This window comes from Lepidochelys kempii, chromosome 9 (genome assembly GCF_965140265.1).
Source record: "Lepidochelys kempii isolate rLepKem1 chromosome 9, rLepKem1.hap2, whole genome shotgun sequence".
Taxonomy (NCBI): domain Eukaryota; kingdom Metazoa; phylum Chordata; order Testudines; family Cheloniidae; genus Lepidochelys; species Lepidochelys kempii.
This window is the reverse complement of record NC_133264.1, coordinates 32,288,188-32,304,599: the sequence shown is the minus strand read 5'-3', so window position 1 is coordinate 32,304,599 and position 16,412 is coordinate 32,288,188. Positions and strand designations below refer to the sequence as shown.

General features: G+C 39.0%; 1 protein-coding gene across 3 annotated transcripts in view; it reads right to left on the bottom strand.

Annotated features, from left to right (window-relative positions):
- Window positions 1-16,412, bottom strand: part of ATR (ATR checkpoint kinase) — an 82,119-nt gene that overhangs the window by 18,356 nt on the left and 47,351 nt on the right. For 2 of the 3 annotated variants that reach the window (XM_073359783.1, XM_073359784.1), the window contains 13 exons: window positions 14,905-15,112; window positions 14,247-14,425; window positions 12,913-13,077; window positions 11,669-11,760; window positions 10,171-10,262; window positions 9,388-9,565; window positions 7,922-8,098; window positions 7,349-7,508; window positions 6,629-6,808; window positions 3,395-3,537; window positions 2,719-2,816; window positions 1,084-1,316; window positions 471-605 (listed from right to left, as the gene is read on the bottom strand). In XM_073359783.1, coding sequence (XP_073215884.1) covers window positions 471-605; window positions 1,084-1,316; window positions 2,719-2,816; window positions 3,395-3,537; window positions 6,629-6,808; window positions 7,349-7,508; window positions 7,922-8,098; window positions 9,388-9,565; window positions 10,171-10,262; window positions 11,669-11,760; window positions 12,913-13,077; window positions 14,247-14,425; window positions 14,905-15,112 — 2,040 coding nt within the window. Of the gene's footprint in view, window positions 1-396; window positions 606-1,083; window positions 1,317-2,718; window positions 2,817-3,394; window positions 3,538-6,628; window positions 6,809-7,348; window positions 7,509-7,921; window positions 8,099-9,387; window positions 9,566-10,170; window positions 10,263-11,668; window positions 11,761-12,912; window positions 13,078-14,246; window positions 14,426-14,904; window positions 15,113-16,412 lie in introns of all 3 variants that reach the window. The other variant, XM_073359785.1, reaches the window with a different exon arrangement.

Below are 16,412 nucleotides of genomic sequence, written 5' to 3'. Positions count from 1 at the left end.
TTGAGCTAAAATCTTTTAGAAGTTATTGGAGGAAAAAAATCACTGACCATAAGTAATGGAACATACAAGCAACATAAAAATGGCTCATTATTCAAAAATATTGTTAATATAAATAAGATGTTTATTTAGAAAAGAATTCGCTATAAAAAATTGACAGGCAACCTTCCTAGAAAACTTAAATATTTAAAATAATCATGTTATTTCTCTATTTAAGTTTTAGCTCCAAAACGTTTATTTCTTCCTGTCTAATAGATTTCAGATGTCAACAGAACATTTTACAAGATACCCCAATTTCACAGAATCACTCAGAGACTATTTAATTTAATTAGTTGATGTAAGCTACAGAAAAATATTTTCCATAACACATTTAAAAATATTTTATATAACATTAATTACTATGTCTGATCTGCAGGTCTTGTTTTTATATGTTTGGTTGGTTTTGTTGTTTCTTTTGTGTTTTGGACAAGTACCGGTTTGTTGCATAGCTCTAGTAGTTTATCTGTCAGGCGTGTTGCATCTCCAATAAATTTTCCTAAAGATGCCTTCATATGAATAGCTTTGTTTAGGATTTCCTTGCATCTATTCACACGCATTGGGTAAGAGGACTGCAAAAGAAGATAAAGTTAAAATTTACTAAACCTATATACCTAATCTCCATTACACAATTCTGAAGTGATTGACAAATTGTATTTTTGCAAGATATTTGAAGTTAGATAGTTTAACAAAATGGAGCACAAATCAAAGATATTCAGTATTAAATTTCATTAAAAATTCCACAGCTTTTCATGGCTTCATAATTTCACACCAGGTAGTAAAAGTATCAAAGAAACAAAACTGCTTAAAGTGACAGAAAAAAGCCTTGAGATTCTTGAACTCTACCTTTTTCAAGCTATAGTCTCTGAACTTAGAAATCATAATCTTTGTGGCGTGCAAAATGGGGAAGAATATCACATTCTTATATCTAAGTAGCTGCCCATTTAAATACCTTGTTTAAACATACAGTAAACAGGTTATTCAAATTTTTCTCTTGTAGATAGATTTATATGAACTTTTATAAAAATACAGCTATCCTTATCAAATTACCTTGGATACAGCTGTCACCATCCACATTGCTTGTTGAGGATAGGTTAGAAACACTTTGGCAACAATCTCCATCAGAACAACAAAGACTTCCTCATGAGAGTGGCAGATTCGGGAGATTAATTGAGAGAATGCTGTCAAAAATTGATAAGGTGCCAACTGATCTGTGTGATCTGTAATCACCTTATTTATTTTAGCTAAATCATTTCTCATCTGTACACGATCAGGACGACCAACTGGAAAAACACAATACAGTAAGTTTATAGTCATGTTTCTCTGAAATGCAAGTTTATAAAAAACAAGCTGCAAACCTAAAGAACTACACTCATTTGTTAATGTTTTTTTGGTTTGTATTTTTAAACAAAAATCTTTCCCCCTAAAGTTTCTCTGAGTATTATACACAAACTCAGGGCACTATTCTATATTTGATTTGCTTGGGGAACTCCCATTGTCATGGATAAGCAAGCCTTTAAATTGAAAAATTATTTGCTTCTCTCAGGCCCATTTATTGTCCCTGAAAACAAACTAAATTAACTGGCTTGTGTGCAACTATATTTTCTATATGGCATACATTAAACTGGGGTATGTGCAAGAATAAGTGACTTATAGCATATTTGCTACATAGTTTGGGTTGCCAACATGGATTTATTATAGTGTTTCCTTACTTGGGAGTAAAAAATGTTACAGGTAAGGCCATAAAACCACTATTAAGGCTAACGCAGAAAGCCAGATTACTTCCCCAGAATAGTGCACAGGGGGCTGAAAGCCATCAGATCTCTTCAGGTAGAGATTCTGGGGCAAGGAGAAGAGAGGAGGAGGAGGAGGAAAGAGTCCTTGGAAAGTGTGGAGCAGGCATACCAGTTCCTATATCACCTCACCCACTACAGCACCCAGCAGACATCCAGGAATAGGAGGACCTGTGGTTGGAATGCTACTACACTCTGAAAAATCTCATGCTGACATGCAGCCACTAGGGGATCATAGTCAGCTGGCATATGCCAGAACAGCCCCTTTTGTGTCTCAGCCCATGCCTGCTGTGAAATTTCTAGAGAAAGACTTTTGGACAGAAATGCTGCATGCTTGGACACTGCCCAAAGGAAAAGATTTTGTTCTGGTATGGTTTTAAGTTTGAACAAAACTCCTTCAACTACTGAGTCCTGCAAAGGTAAAAAAATTGAACACTTCACTGCAAATGTTTTCACAGTGAGCTGGCTTGATGTTGGAGAAAGGGTACAGGCAACATATTTCTTTTTCTCTGTTTCCGTTCTTTTGGCAACTTTAATGTGAAATTAGTGTTGCATACTTAACAAATGTTTGCAATTATTAATTCAATTCTGAGGGGGGTTATAATCACATGTAAAAATGCTTGTAGGTAACATCTGGTAAGCTAACTTTTTTGCTTTAAATTATGCAAAATTTTGGGAAGGAGTTTAAAGTTCACCAGTTATATACTTTGTGCATATAACCGCAGGCACTATTTTGTTTTAGTCCATATAATGGATTGGGTCATTTTGGCTGCATTTCAAAATACATGGCATACAAGCCAAAACAACAGAATTTTATACAGCGTTCACAGTTCTTTATACATCCTTTTATGAAAATGTAAGATAGCAGAAAAACAGTACGAAAAAGTTCTACCTTTTTCACATTCATATGCTTTTGCTCCAAAGTCAAGCCACAGAGATAACATTCTTGGCATTGACTGATAGATGAATTGGTTTCCATACTGTAAAGACCTGCAATTACATATCCACACCTATAATTAAGATTCAGCCTTTTATACCATATATTTAAGAATGTGCAAACAAACTTAGAGATTTAAAGTGATGTTCATATCCATTCTGATGTTTATGTGTCTATTTTAGGCTTTTGTAATGTCTATTACTGTAACATATAATGCTCACTAACTGACATCCACAGGAATTATCTGCATCTATCACTTAGAAACTTGCTCCAATCAAAAGCACAAAGATAATCATCAACTTAGTAACATCTAGCCTTGTCTCATTTCATTTTGAGACAGCAAACACCAGCTCATTTTAAACAAATGAAAACATAAGAATTTAACAATTAATTTCCCTTTAATAACAAAATTAATACAATATATAATTAACACAAAGTTGGAATAAAATAATTTTTCTACAATTCCATGCTTCTTCTTAAGAATTATTGCAGAAAAATTTAGTTAGATAGAAATATATAAATTTTAACATTCAAAAACAAGAACAATTTGTGGGAAATAAATTGGTTGGATTATGTTATCAATATAAATATTTTTCTAAGAGACCAAAGCAAAGATACTATATCATCTAACCTTCCAAAATGATGAACTATATATCTAATCAGATCTCCCTGCTTTTCCATCTTGTTGTCAGTTACCATAGGCATCAGTTTATCGTAGTATTTAGCAAGGTAAAAGTGTCCATCCTCCCATTCTGGCAAGAAAAAAGTAACATCCTGCAATAAAAATGAAAAAAAAAAAAAGTTATCTTTCTTGGAAGAGGATTTAAAATAAGACAGGTTTTGTTTTTATGACAGAAAACTTTTATTATTTACCTCCGTGCAAAGTGGGTATAAAAGAGTACCACACCCAGTCAGTAGTGCTTTACATCCACTCTGCACAGGTGTAAGTGACCTCCCTGATTTGGTAACAACAAGACAGCACAAAAGGATCCTTGTGTGCAGTGTTGTTGTAGCTTGATTAGTCCCAGGATATTAGAGAGACAAGGTGGGTGAGGTACTATATTTTATTGGACCAACACCTGTTGGTAAAAGAGACAAGCTTCTTCTTCAGAAATCTCAGTGGAACTCGAAAGCTCGTCTCTCTCACCAACAGAATTGTTCCAGTAAACTATATTACCTCACACACCTTGTCTGTCTAAAAGATCCTTCAGGATATTCCCAATAGGGGAAATTATAGTTTATTTAAAACTAACATAACCAAGTGTTTCATCTACAGACAGGATGTAACTTCTCTTTTTCTTCTCATTTTTGGCTAGTGAAACACAAGAATCATTCATTGCTTCTCTATTTCTTTTCTAAAAGTAAGATCTTTCAAATAAATGGAGGGAATTGTGTCATAGAAGTTAGAGGGGAAAGGGTGTATTAAGTCATCCAGTTTCTGTCTGACAATGCTGAATTGTTCTCAACAGTACCTTTTCTAGCATTCTATATATTACTGGCAAAAGAGCTTCTCTCACTTCTCTTTGGAGACTACCACATAGCCTAAGACAATAGTTACCAAATTTTTCATGGCATGACTTCCTTTGGGCTCAAAGCCATTAATGCAGCCATCCCAAGGTTTTGAAAGGGGAGGGATCCGAAAATTAAAAGAACAAAAAATGGGACTTGCCTCCAGAGGTTGGGGGGTTAAAGAATGAACCCACCCGCACTCACCCCTCAGCGGTGGCTCCTCCCTGTGGGGCTGGCTAGACTCAGCTCCCTGCTCTGGGCATTGTGACCTTGCCTCTGGCACACAGGTTCATGTCAGCACTGCTCAGTTTTGGCCCATCCCCCTGATGGGGGCAGCCAGGCTAAATTTGAGTGAGCAGCATTGTGACCCCATGCACCAGGCTGCAATGCCTTGAATGGGGAGCCAAGCCCAGCCAGCCTTGCAGGACAGGAGCCACTTCAACTTGGACATATTCTGGCTTTCTTGAATTTTGTTTTTCCCCCTCTTTTTTCAGTGTCTCATGACATTGGGACATGCTGGGTAAAAGATTTCACTGTCAAAGACTTTGAGAGTCAGCCTACAATTTCCTTTCTTAATTCCATACATTTAACATATAGGATTGGATTCTCCAGTCCACTAACTTCATAGTCTATTTAGTACAGGGATGGGCAAACTATGGCCCAGGAGCCACATCTGCCCTTCAGATGTTTTAATCTGGCCCTCGAGCTCCCGCCAGGAACTGGGGTCTGGGGCTTGCCCCGCTCTGGTGCTCCAGCTGGGGGCTTGCCCTGCTCCATGCGTGCCGTGGCTCCACATGGCTCCTGGAAGCAGTGGCATGTCCCTCTTCTGGTTCCTACGCATAGTGGCAGCCAGGCGGCTTGCCGCGCTGCCCCCACCCCAAGTGCCGCCCCCCACAGCTCCCAATGGAACCATGGTCAATGGGAGCTGCAGGGGCGGCGCCTGCGGACGGGGCAGCACGCCCAGCAGCCTGGCTGCGCCTCCATGTAGGAGCTAGAGGGGGGACATGTCGCTGCTTCTGGGAGCTGCTTGAAGTAAGTGCTGCCTGGAGCTTGCACCCCTGACCCCTCCTGCGCCCCAACCCCCTGCCCCAGCCCTGATCCCCCTCTCGCCCTCCAAACCCCTTGGTCCCAGCCCAGAGCAACCTCCTGCACCCCCCAACCCCTCATCTCCAGCCCTACCCCAGAGCCCATACCCGCAGCCGGAGCCCTCACCCCCCTGCACCCCAACACCCTGCCCCAGCCCAGAGCCCCCTCCCGCACCCTGAACTCCTCATTTCTGGCCCCACCCTAGAGCCCGTACCCCCAGCCAGAGCCCTCATCCCCTCCCGCACCCCAATCTCGTGAGCACATGGCCCGCCATACAATTTCCATATGCAGATGTGGCCCTCGGGCCAAAAAGCTTGCCTACCCCTGATTTAGTACTACATACAACTTGTGATCTGAATGACAAAGCTATGGACAGTGAAGTTTGTGATACACTTTTAAAATTTTTTTAAAAGCAATATTGCAGGAATAGGGTGGCATTAAAGGTAAGATTCAGCTGTGCTCGTCCTGCCACTTGGAGTGGAACAAAGGTGAGGTGTACCAAATAACTCAGCAACTCCAAAAACATAGCCCAATAGTGGGATTCCACTGCTTTCCATGTGGAGAGCAGTGTGAATTTGATTTTGAGACTTTCTCTATGCTTACTTTTCTATATAACTTAGCTACAGGATTATTATTAGTTCTGTAGTAAGACAGAAATATGAATGTGGAAAATCTCAAGTGTAAAACATTGAGCAGGCTTGTATTTAGACAAGCAGCAGAAAAAATGATTGATAAACTGGTGATTCAGTAGGCGACACTCTTCTTTCCAAGCCAATATGATGTTATTGGGCCCTGTGCTCTTTTCTAGCTCTCCAGAGAGTGGTAGCATCACCTCCATATGACTCCCACAGTAAAACTAAGGAGGATCCATATACATTATTCTCTACACTGGACAGTGAGAGAGCACTATCTGCCAAGCTGTCCCTTCATAGTAACCCAATGACATACCGGTGAAAAATTCCAACCCTGAAATCTGTTAGCAAAAAAACAAAAAAATTATTCCTCATATAACTCCACTGACTTCAGTGGAGTTACACCAAGGATAGGTTTAGTTCTTGTTGAGAGTTACAAACTGTATGTATCAAGAGGTTTAACTAAATTAACTTGGACTGTAAACTCCATAGGACAAGGACTGTCTTTTTTACTACATGTTCATAGAGCACCTAACATAGTGAGGACTATATCTCTGTTGGGGTCTCTAGGCTCTACTTTAATATATATAATAAATTATGTATGAATATATGATTACTAAAAACTGTGTTGTATTCACCTTGTATTTTTTCATAACTGCATTACTTTCAAAGTTGGCAGTTTCTTCCATAAATCTGCCAACCAGCAACATAGCCCGACCATGGATTAGCTGACTTTTGGTGTCAGATGCTGCTTTATTCTCAGGAAAACATAATTCAACTCCCTTCTGAAGAACAATGAGAGCCTGGTGCACCTCACCCTTAGAGAAAGAGGGAAAACATTAATCAACATATGCTTTTTGTTTGTTTATTTTAAAGAAACAGAACAGCTTACTTTTACTAACCAAGAAAAAACAATGTTATGTTCATAGCTCTAACACCCTGGGGACAGGTAAGTAAAAGCCTCAGTTTATGATTGCGCAAATGAGGCTCCAACAATCCCTTTAGCTTTCTCTACTGAAACGTCCACTGTCATCCATTAAGTCACTGATAAATACTCGTTTCAATAATAAAAGTTAGAGCATCTACCAATTTTCTTCATTTTGTCCAGGAACTAAGTTTAGAAACTTTCATTTACTGCATGCTTGACCGCCTCCTCAGTTGCACCTGCTGTTCAATTTACTACATTTATTTTAATTGAATATTTCAAACCACTAGCACTCAGAGTCAATTCATAACTCTTACAAATGCATTAACATTACACATTTATTGTACTTTTGTTTAAACGAGATACTTACTTTTATTCTTTTATAGGTAAGAATGCATTTTAATTTGAATCATTTTATTTCTTTTTTGCTTACCTTGGACCACAGCCACTTTGCTCTTTCTATATATAGTTCAGATAGCGTGGATTCCCCAGCATTCAGAAGAGCATTGTATGCAGTTTGGTGATGACCAGCTTTTCTTGCAACTCTGGCACTCTGGAGCCAACATTCTCCAACTAGTTCACTGTAATCCTGTCTGTGGTGATTTTTTCCAAAATAAAGATCCATTTATGAGTGCTGCCATTACAATCTCAAATATATACCATAATGTATTGAAATACAAACACAAATAGCTTAACAAACTGTTTATTAACAAGAAATTCACTTTAAATAAACAAACATTCATAATACTTTTGTTCTCTATTGTTTATCCCCCTAAGTCTGGAAATAATTATTTTTCCCAGCTAATCTCATCCTTTCTCACTTGGAAAACACCGCTTTTGTTTTGTATTTGAAATTTAACAGGGCTGTTTTTGTTTATAATGTAAATTTCAGTAGATTCTTACCATAACTCACTAATATGTGCAAAAATGCTACTACTGTATAAGAGAAAAGCTAGTATTCGATTGATATGCAACATGGAAGGACAAGAAATAATCATAGCTTTACCTTTTATTGAGGCTAAGCAAAGCCCTTCTGAGTGCTAAGATGGGTTCTTTTGCTCTATAGGAGTTCTGTGTCATTTCTATACGAGCAATCCAGTTCAGAGAATCTTTACCATGGTCACCATCCATTTGCTGAAACAGTGGAATAATACTGTGTTCCAGTTCACACAGCATATGTAACCTACGGTGAAAGGATACAGGAATGTATTTTAGAAATTGTTTGCCATTTTCAGTTACATGTATCTTATGTTTAGCATTTATCATTTCATTCCCAAAGCTGACCACATGAATAATCCAAAATACCACGCTTCCTTAAAAGAAAATACATCAAGAATATCTAAGTTAGTGAACTGGTCATTGTTTTCTCACCACCTCCTCTCTGAGATAAACTGACCTCAGAAGCAATGCAGTTTGCTAAGTACAGACTCAATCCTGCATTCCTTCTTCAAACAAAACTCTCACTGACTTCAATGGCAAATTCACCTGGGTAATGAGTGCAATATTTTAAAAACAATTATAGCCATTTTCTTTTAGCAATAATTCTTATGAATATATAATACCACAATTAGAATAACTTTTACAGAAATGGTAAAAGATTTTTGTCACTGTTGAAATTCCAAAGTTAAGAACTTAAATAGTTCTTATTTCTCATTAACTAGTAGGCTAAGTTTGGAGAGCTGACATGAGAATAGTGACGAGATGAAGGCTTGTGAATAGTCAAGAGCATTTGGAAATGTAGAATTATTTTGAACGGCATCTTCCAATATAAGCATAAAACCTATCTAGTACATAAAACAGAATTTTTTAAAAAACTGAGTTGGTAAGCAAGTTAAAACGTATATTTTGCATGAAGCCACATGTTTTCATTGCCATGTGGAGGTATAAGATATAAAAAGATAATACTGAACCTTTTTCTTGTGCATTACCACTTCTACATCATTTTAAGTCAAACTTCAGTTCAACTACACTAAACTGCCTTTAAAGGGAAATAATCTCTACTTGTGTTGAGTCTAGAAATGAAGGACCAAATTCTGCTCTCAGTTACAGATGTATAAATATAAAACCTCACTGAAATTAGTGAAGTTAATACACTGGAGTAAATTTCAGGTTTTAGCTGTAGTGTTTTTACGGAAGGAATTGGTCCCAGGAGTTCATTTTCTGACATGCATATATGAATTCACTTGCTGATTTTTTGATGAGAGTGCAACAGTTACAAAGAAAAACTATGAATACTTCCAGGGAAAGAACAACACAAAATCTCAGTCAATCAGGAAAGGTTTGCAATTGGTATTGAATATGTGATTGTTATGCAGAAAGAGTCAGAAAAAACAAGATACCAATAGGTCAGCACCATTTATCATTTGAAAATGAAGAGTTCTTACTGTTGATTACATGAATGATACATGCATTTTAAAGTGAGTTCTTTAGCCCTTGAACACAATGAAGTGGTATACAGAAGCCACAAAATACCTGATAATGTGTTCATATCCTCGCTGATAGGACCCTCTTTCAAAGCTTGCTGCTGAGAGGGGTACAATCTGCTCTGCTCGAACAACTTTCAGTGTCTTATAAAAAGCTGCTGTGTTTTTCTTTTTGGCTGATAACAACAATTGTCCCAGTCTGACACTCCAAGTACTGGACTTCACATCTAGGGGACAAAGAATCAGAAATTGCATTTCATTAGATGCTCAGGCAATACACCATAGCCCATAGGTGCTGAAACTAGGGGTGCTACCTCACCCCCTTGCTTGAATTGGTTTCCATTATATATAGGGTTTACAGTTTCATTCAATGGCTCTGAGCACCCCCCACTACAAAAATTGTTACAGCATCCCTGCCATAGCCTGTCTATAATGTAACGTTTGAGAAATGTTTAGTGGAAATTCTTGATCAAACAAACTTTCATCAGAATTGGTCCAAATAGATTTCAAAAAAATGTATGACAACTTAAAAAGGAGTACAACTTTAATATTTTATTATTCCCAAGAAATTTCAAGCAAATTGTGCCAATATATGCTTTCAGAAATCCTATAGGTGGAATTTTACGAGAAGCCTAAGGGTGTTTGGCCTGATGATCCCCTGACGATCCCAGTCAGAAAGGATCAGATAAATTTACAAAAACTGTAGGGTTAATACTAGCTGATAAATCACAGATCAAGAAATTTGAAACAAATGCCCTCTGGTTAAAGCTGGCCAAATCTGAACATATATAATTGCACAAAAATGTTCTCATTTTGACATCTAGTTTCCTACCTGCAGCCAAATAATTTTCCAATAAATCCCAGTGTGTTAGTTTCCAGGCTGCCTCCACTCTATACGTGTTCAATTCAGATGTCCACTCTGGCCTATAAAAGTACACACAATCAGAACACAGTACAAAACCAGCCAGTGCTATAGTCATTATATTTTCTTCGCATTAGTTCTACATTATATAAACTAATTAACTTTTAAACAGCAAAACCCCTATATTACTTGAAAATCAAAGGTTGTTAACTTGCTATGAATAACATTACGTAAAACAAAAAATGTGATCAATTTATAGTAATTTGAAATTGACATCCCATAAACTGAGTTTGCAAGTCGTATATATACACTTTACTAGGAACATATTTTATGATAAAAGAAGATAAACTTTTTGGTCAAAATTCACTATTGTGCACGGAAAACTGTATATTGGAAAAAAACATAAAAGAAAGAACAAGTATGTGGCAATCAACAATACGCTAACAATGAAGGATTCTTTTCTCCTTGAATAAATTAAAGCACATATCTATCTCAGGGGTGGGCAAACGTTTCGGCCTGAGGGCCACATCTGTGTGGGAAAATTGCATGCAGGGCCATGAATGTTGTGCTGGGGCAGGGGATTGGCATGTGGGAGGGACTGCGGAGTGTGGGAAGGGCTGTGGTATGCAGGAAGGGGCTACAGGCCGGGGGTTGGGGCACAGGAGGAGTGTGGTGTGTACAAAGGGGCTCAGAGCAGGGGGTGGGGTGTGGGAGGGGTGCGGCATGGGGCTCTGGGCAGAGGTTGGGGCGCGGGAAGGGTGCGGGATGCACAAGGGGGCTCAGGGCAGGGGGTGAGGTGCAGCAGGGGGTTGGGATTGGGGTGCAGGAGGGGTTCGGGGTGCAGGTTCCAGCCCACCGCCGCTTACCTGGAGCGGCTCCAGGGTGGCAACAGCATGCAGCGGGGCTACGGCAGGCTCCCTGCCTGCCCTGGCCCTGCCACTCCCGGAAGCGGCCGGCACCACATCCCTGCGTCCCCTGGGGGAGGGGGAGCAGAGGCCTCTGCCACGCGCTTTCCTCGCCTGCGGGTACCTCCCACGAAGCTCTCACTGGCCACGGTTCCCCATTCCCGGTCAATGGGAGCTGCAGGGGGCGGTGCCTGGAGGCGAGGGCAGTGCATGGAGCCCTTTGCTCCCTCCTCCCCCAGGGGATGCAGGGATGTGGTGCCGGCTGTTTCCAGCAGTGGCGCGGGGCCCATGGCGCCACGGGGATTGCAATCCCAAAGGCCAGATTCAAAGCCCTGATGGGCTGGATCTGGCCTGCAGGCCGTAGTTTGCCCACCCCTGATCTATCTGTACTGAGTATTATACACAAAGGAAGTAGCAGTATTTCAGACAGTGTTGAAATCCTGAAGTTAGAGAAATTTTAAATGTTTTCATTTTGTCCATAAAATCCTATTTCCACACTGCTAGATACCCCTGCAGTATTAGAACTTTTTATTATTCAAATAGGGGTTGTATTAAATTATTACCTGTTGGCAAGCACTCCATTCACCTGAGTGATTACAGTAGATAACTGACCAAGACCTAACATGGACTTCACTACACCATGATAATGAATGATCTAGAAATGCAGATAGAATAGATCAAAATACACATCGCGTATAATCAAGAGATATCATGTTGGTAGCTTCCGGGTGAATGTACATCAATTTTGTTTTTTCATTATTCTTTTAGATTTTTCTTGTTATGAATATGACATGAAAAGAAAAAGGTTTAAATAATTAAATTATCACAGCTAAAAAGAATTAACCAAATTCACACCAAAAAAATCAAATTTGAACAGAACTCCCTGGAAAAGAATCTCAGCTGATATCAGTAATTTCTAAGATGTGTTTCAGAAGAAAGTAAAATGGGGTTTTTTTTAGTATATATGTTTGAGAACTGCTAGGGAAAGTTGTGAACAATAATGTGACAAACTCACTGTCATGGGGTAATATACCCCTGTGGCCCAGCAATCCAGGGGCTAATGCAGGTACTGCCAGCCAAAGCTGACTGGCAGCCTCACAGCAGCTGGAGAATAAAAGAGCTAGGAAGCAGAGGGGCAGGGCAGCTGCCAGAGGAGCAAGCAGGCTGTAGAGGAAAACTCTGACAGCAAGCTGCTGAGAAGTTGTGCAGAGACAGAATCCTGAGAGGACTGATCGGATCAACAGGCTGAAAAACCTACAGAAATAGAGACCAAGAAAGGTAGGAAGGAACTTAGGGCACGTCAGGAGTTGTTGAGTCCTGATTTTCCCTGTCTGGCTTAATGGCCCTCAATTGGAACCCAGTGGAGTGGGTGGGCCTGAGTTCCCCTATCTATTTCTCAGAGACTTGAGAACTGAGGTTTCCAGACCCTCTGGGGACCAGTAACCACATGACCCCACCAAGAATAAAGGGAAAATTCCTGTGCCTCATTGGGACAGACTCAAGCAAGGGGAACCGACTGACTACCCTGCCAGAGTGAGCAAACGGTGCAATGCTCCACTTGGCCAAAGGGGGCGCTGTTGCATCAACACCCACACCCCCATACACATCTCAATTTCACTTTTAAATTAAATGTGTTTGGAAGCTAGAGAATGACTTGCTCCAGTTTTCCAAGTATTGTTTATAGTAACTCATCTGCAGTCATTGCAGCAGTGAACATGTTCATATTTTACATATATATTCTAAGCCTCTATCATATTTTTTTGCCTTTTTGTTGGATCATGAAATAAGAATGTGTCTTTCATTTTACCTGGTCAGATTCCAGCTGAATAGCCCTGTCATAACAAGCTGTGGCATCTCTCAGCAAACCAATGCTTTCATGTTCAAGGATTTGTTCTTTGAGAGATGGCTCTGCTTTCCGAATTGCACTGACCCCAGCTACTCCATCTGGCTCATGCATAGCAGCATATAATTTCTTTTTTCGAACATGGAAAATATTACAATTGAAAACATAAATCAAACACAGTGGTTCAGCTGTAAAGGCCAACGACAAGACATTTATATAATATGTTAAGAATCAAGCATGTTACTTAACTGTCATGTAAAACTGCTCCAAAGCAGAGTTCTTAGTCACAAGTTGTGACTCTAAGACATCACATAACTGAACAATAACATCTTTAGACATCTTAGAAGATTTTTTCTGGCCAAACTTCCACATGAACTTCAGTTATTAATTTTCATATGGCTCAATAACAACAATCTCATGTTACTGAATAGGTACCATATCAAATTTATTTGAAGCAACTTGCACAAAGGACAAAATAAAGTACTGTATTATGCAGTAAGTTGTATAATACAGAGTTGCAAATGTATATGACTCTTACACATCACAGAAGGAGTGTTCTAGATTATTTTTCAAACTAGGAAATCATTGGGCAATTTCAACCATGAGAAGAAGTGAACTCTAACAGGAATTCAGCTAACATATAAGTTAACTATGCCGCTTGAAACTAATTTTTCATCTTTGTAATATACACAGTGTGCACTCTTCCTCTATTTTAACATAAATTACTTCACTTTATTAAAAAGTTTCATAATTGTAATATTTTATTTATGTAAATCATGACTAGCTTTTATTTATTTTAAAAAGAGGGTCACGTTCATTGAAAGACAAAACTGCTCTTTTTTGAAAAAAGAAAAGGATTACTTGTGGCACCTTAGAGACTAACCAATTTATTTGAGCATAAGCTTTCAAGAGCTACAGATCACTTCATCGGATGTACTCCTTTTCTTTTTGCGAATACAGACTAACACGGCTGCTACTCTGAAACCTGTCTTTTTGAAAAAAGGAGCCATTTTAGCGATAATTGTAGATTTTTATTTCATTTTCTTGTTTTCTTCTAATAAAGAGAATCCTCCTCCATCTTATCACATAAGCAGACATGATGAGAAGAGGGAAACAGCCCTTGCTGCTTGAAGATAGATAGATAACTGTCTATTGCTGCTTCAGACAGCAACAGCCTAACCACATCTGCAATCTTTGAGAAAAGACAAAGGGAGGGGAAACCTTAAGCGTTGACAACTCTAAACATGGCCTGTCTGTTTTCATCTTCATTTTAAATTAAATAAAAAATTAATTAAAACCTGCAAAAATCCAAGATGCTCCTGAATATTTTGTTTCTTTTCTGTGATGAATGATTCAAAGTGCATTACAGCCCTTGTGTATGCTTTAGAGCGAAAGGAAGCAGCAGCCAACGTATCCTGAGGTATGAGGTCTAGAAAACGTGTCACACTTTGATATTCTGCATAATCCTCACTTGATGCTATGGAATAAAACAGTTAAAGAAGTTTATCATCCAAGTTTCATTTATAAAGTTATTATTAAAGATTAAAGTTCAGTTCATCCATTACACCCAAATTAATCATTTAATTAAGAATAAAGTTTCTCTCTTCTATCAATATCAATTTCTTAAAAGCAATTTAGCTGCATGTTCTTAAGATTTTCAAAGCAGCATATTTATATCAACTTAGTTTTATAAAAGATTTCTAAAAATAAATTCAAGATAAAAGAAGAAGTCTTAGAACATCTGTTTCTTACTTTATGAATCCATAGGTTTCTCAAAATAGCAGCTAGAAAACACTATGAGGATGGCAAGGGGATAGCGTTAGTTTGCTATACTGGCAAACTATCTTCGCAGTGATGTTCCATTCATATGTGGTCCTAATTTGAAGGGACATGTCTAAATGCTTATTTTAAGAATACAAAATTCCTTTTATATACAATACAAAGAACATTACTAACCTTTCAGATCCCCTCTGTCTTTGCTTGACTTACTAACAGTTTTCTCAGCAATAAGCATCTGGAATTTATGTCTCGCCCACTGTGTTAGATGATCAAGCATGGAAAACACTGTCTGTGTACTTAATTGACTCAGATCTGATGCACTATCCTGCAGTCTTCCAGTACACAGGTCATCGTGTTTGAGAACAGCCATGATCTCTGCATATACCTACACAGAGGTTAATATGAAAAAAATCGAAAAGCTTTTAGTTTCATCATAAAGTCTGCAAAATATTAAGAGACAACAGATGAAACAGAGATCAACCTAGAAATATTAGACACTGTAACAGCATTTGTTAAGTGTTGGCAGTGTTTTTGGACAGTATAGAGTTCTTGCCCCAAGGGCCTAAAGACAGATAGAAAAGAAAAGATAAAAAGGAAAGTGTACCAGTAAGTATTGTACATGGAAAAAGACACGGGAAACATGGTGAAGCATTTTGAACAGCTTTATGAAGAACAGATTACTGTTCAGCTAAGTGTCTTCAGAATACAGGTAAGTAAATGGTGCTTCCATACAAGTCAGATACACACTAACTTAAGTAAAATGACTAACAAGATAACTATTGGTTAGGGGATCACGGGGTGGCTAGTTTTAATTTTATTTGTGCTTTTATTGGGGTTAATGAGATGCTGCTAGATCTGTTGACCAAGATGTAAGTATGGTTGTTGAGAAAATATTCCCCCCTCCCTCCCCCCCCATACATGTGAAGAATTTGGCCGTTTATGACGGAGAAAACAATGGAAGTTTTCAGAAATGGAACATGCAAGTAGAGACATCTTAACTAACTATAAGATTATAAAACATAGTTAAGTCTGATTAATTTGCAATTCCCTTCTCACAGTTTTGTAGGGCTGGAAGGGACCTAGAGAAGCCATCAAGTCCAGCCTCCGTATTGAGGCAGGACCAAGTAAACTAGACCATGCCTGACAGGTGTTTGTCCAACATATTCTGAAAAATCTTGAATGATGAAGATTGCACAACTTCCCTTGGAAGCCTATTCCACAGCTTAACTACTGTTATAGTTAGAAAGCTTTGTCTAATATCTAACCTAACGCCTGGTCTACACTATGGGGTTAGGTCGAATTTAGCCACATTCGGTCGATTTAAAAATGACGGCGTCCACACAACCAACCCCATTCCGTCGACCTAAAGGGCTCTTAAAATCGACTTCTGTACTCCTCCCCGACAAGGGGAGTAGCGCTAAAATTGATCTTGTTGGGTCAAATTTGGGGTAGTGCGGACGCAAATCAATGGTATTGGCTTCCAGGAGCTATCCCAGAGTGCTCCATTGTGACCGCTCTGGACAGCACTTTGAACTACGATGCACTAACCTGCTACACAGGAAAAGCCCCGGGAACTTTTGAATTTCATTTCCTGTTTGGTCAGCATGGCGAACTCAGAAGCACTCAGCAGCACAGGTGACCATGCAGTCCCCCCAGAATCGTAGAGCGTAGAATGTTTCTATGTT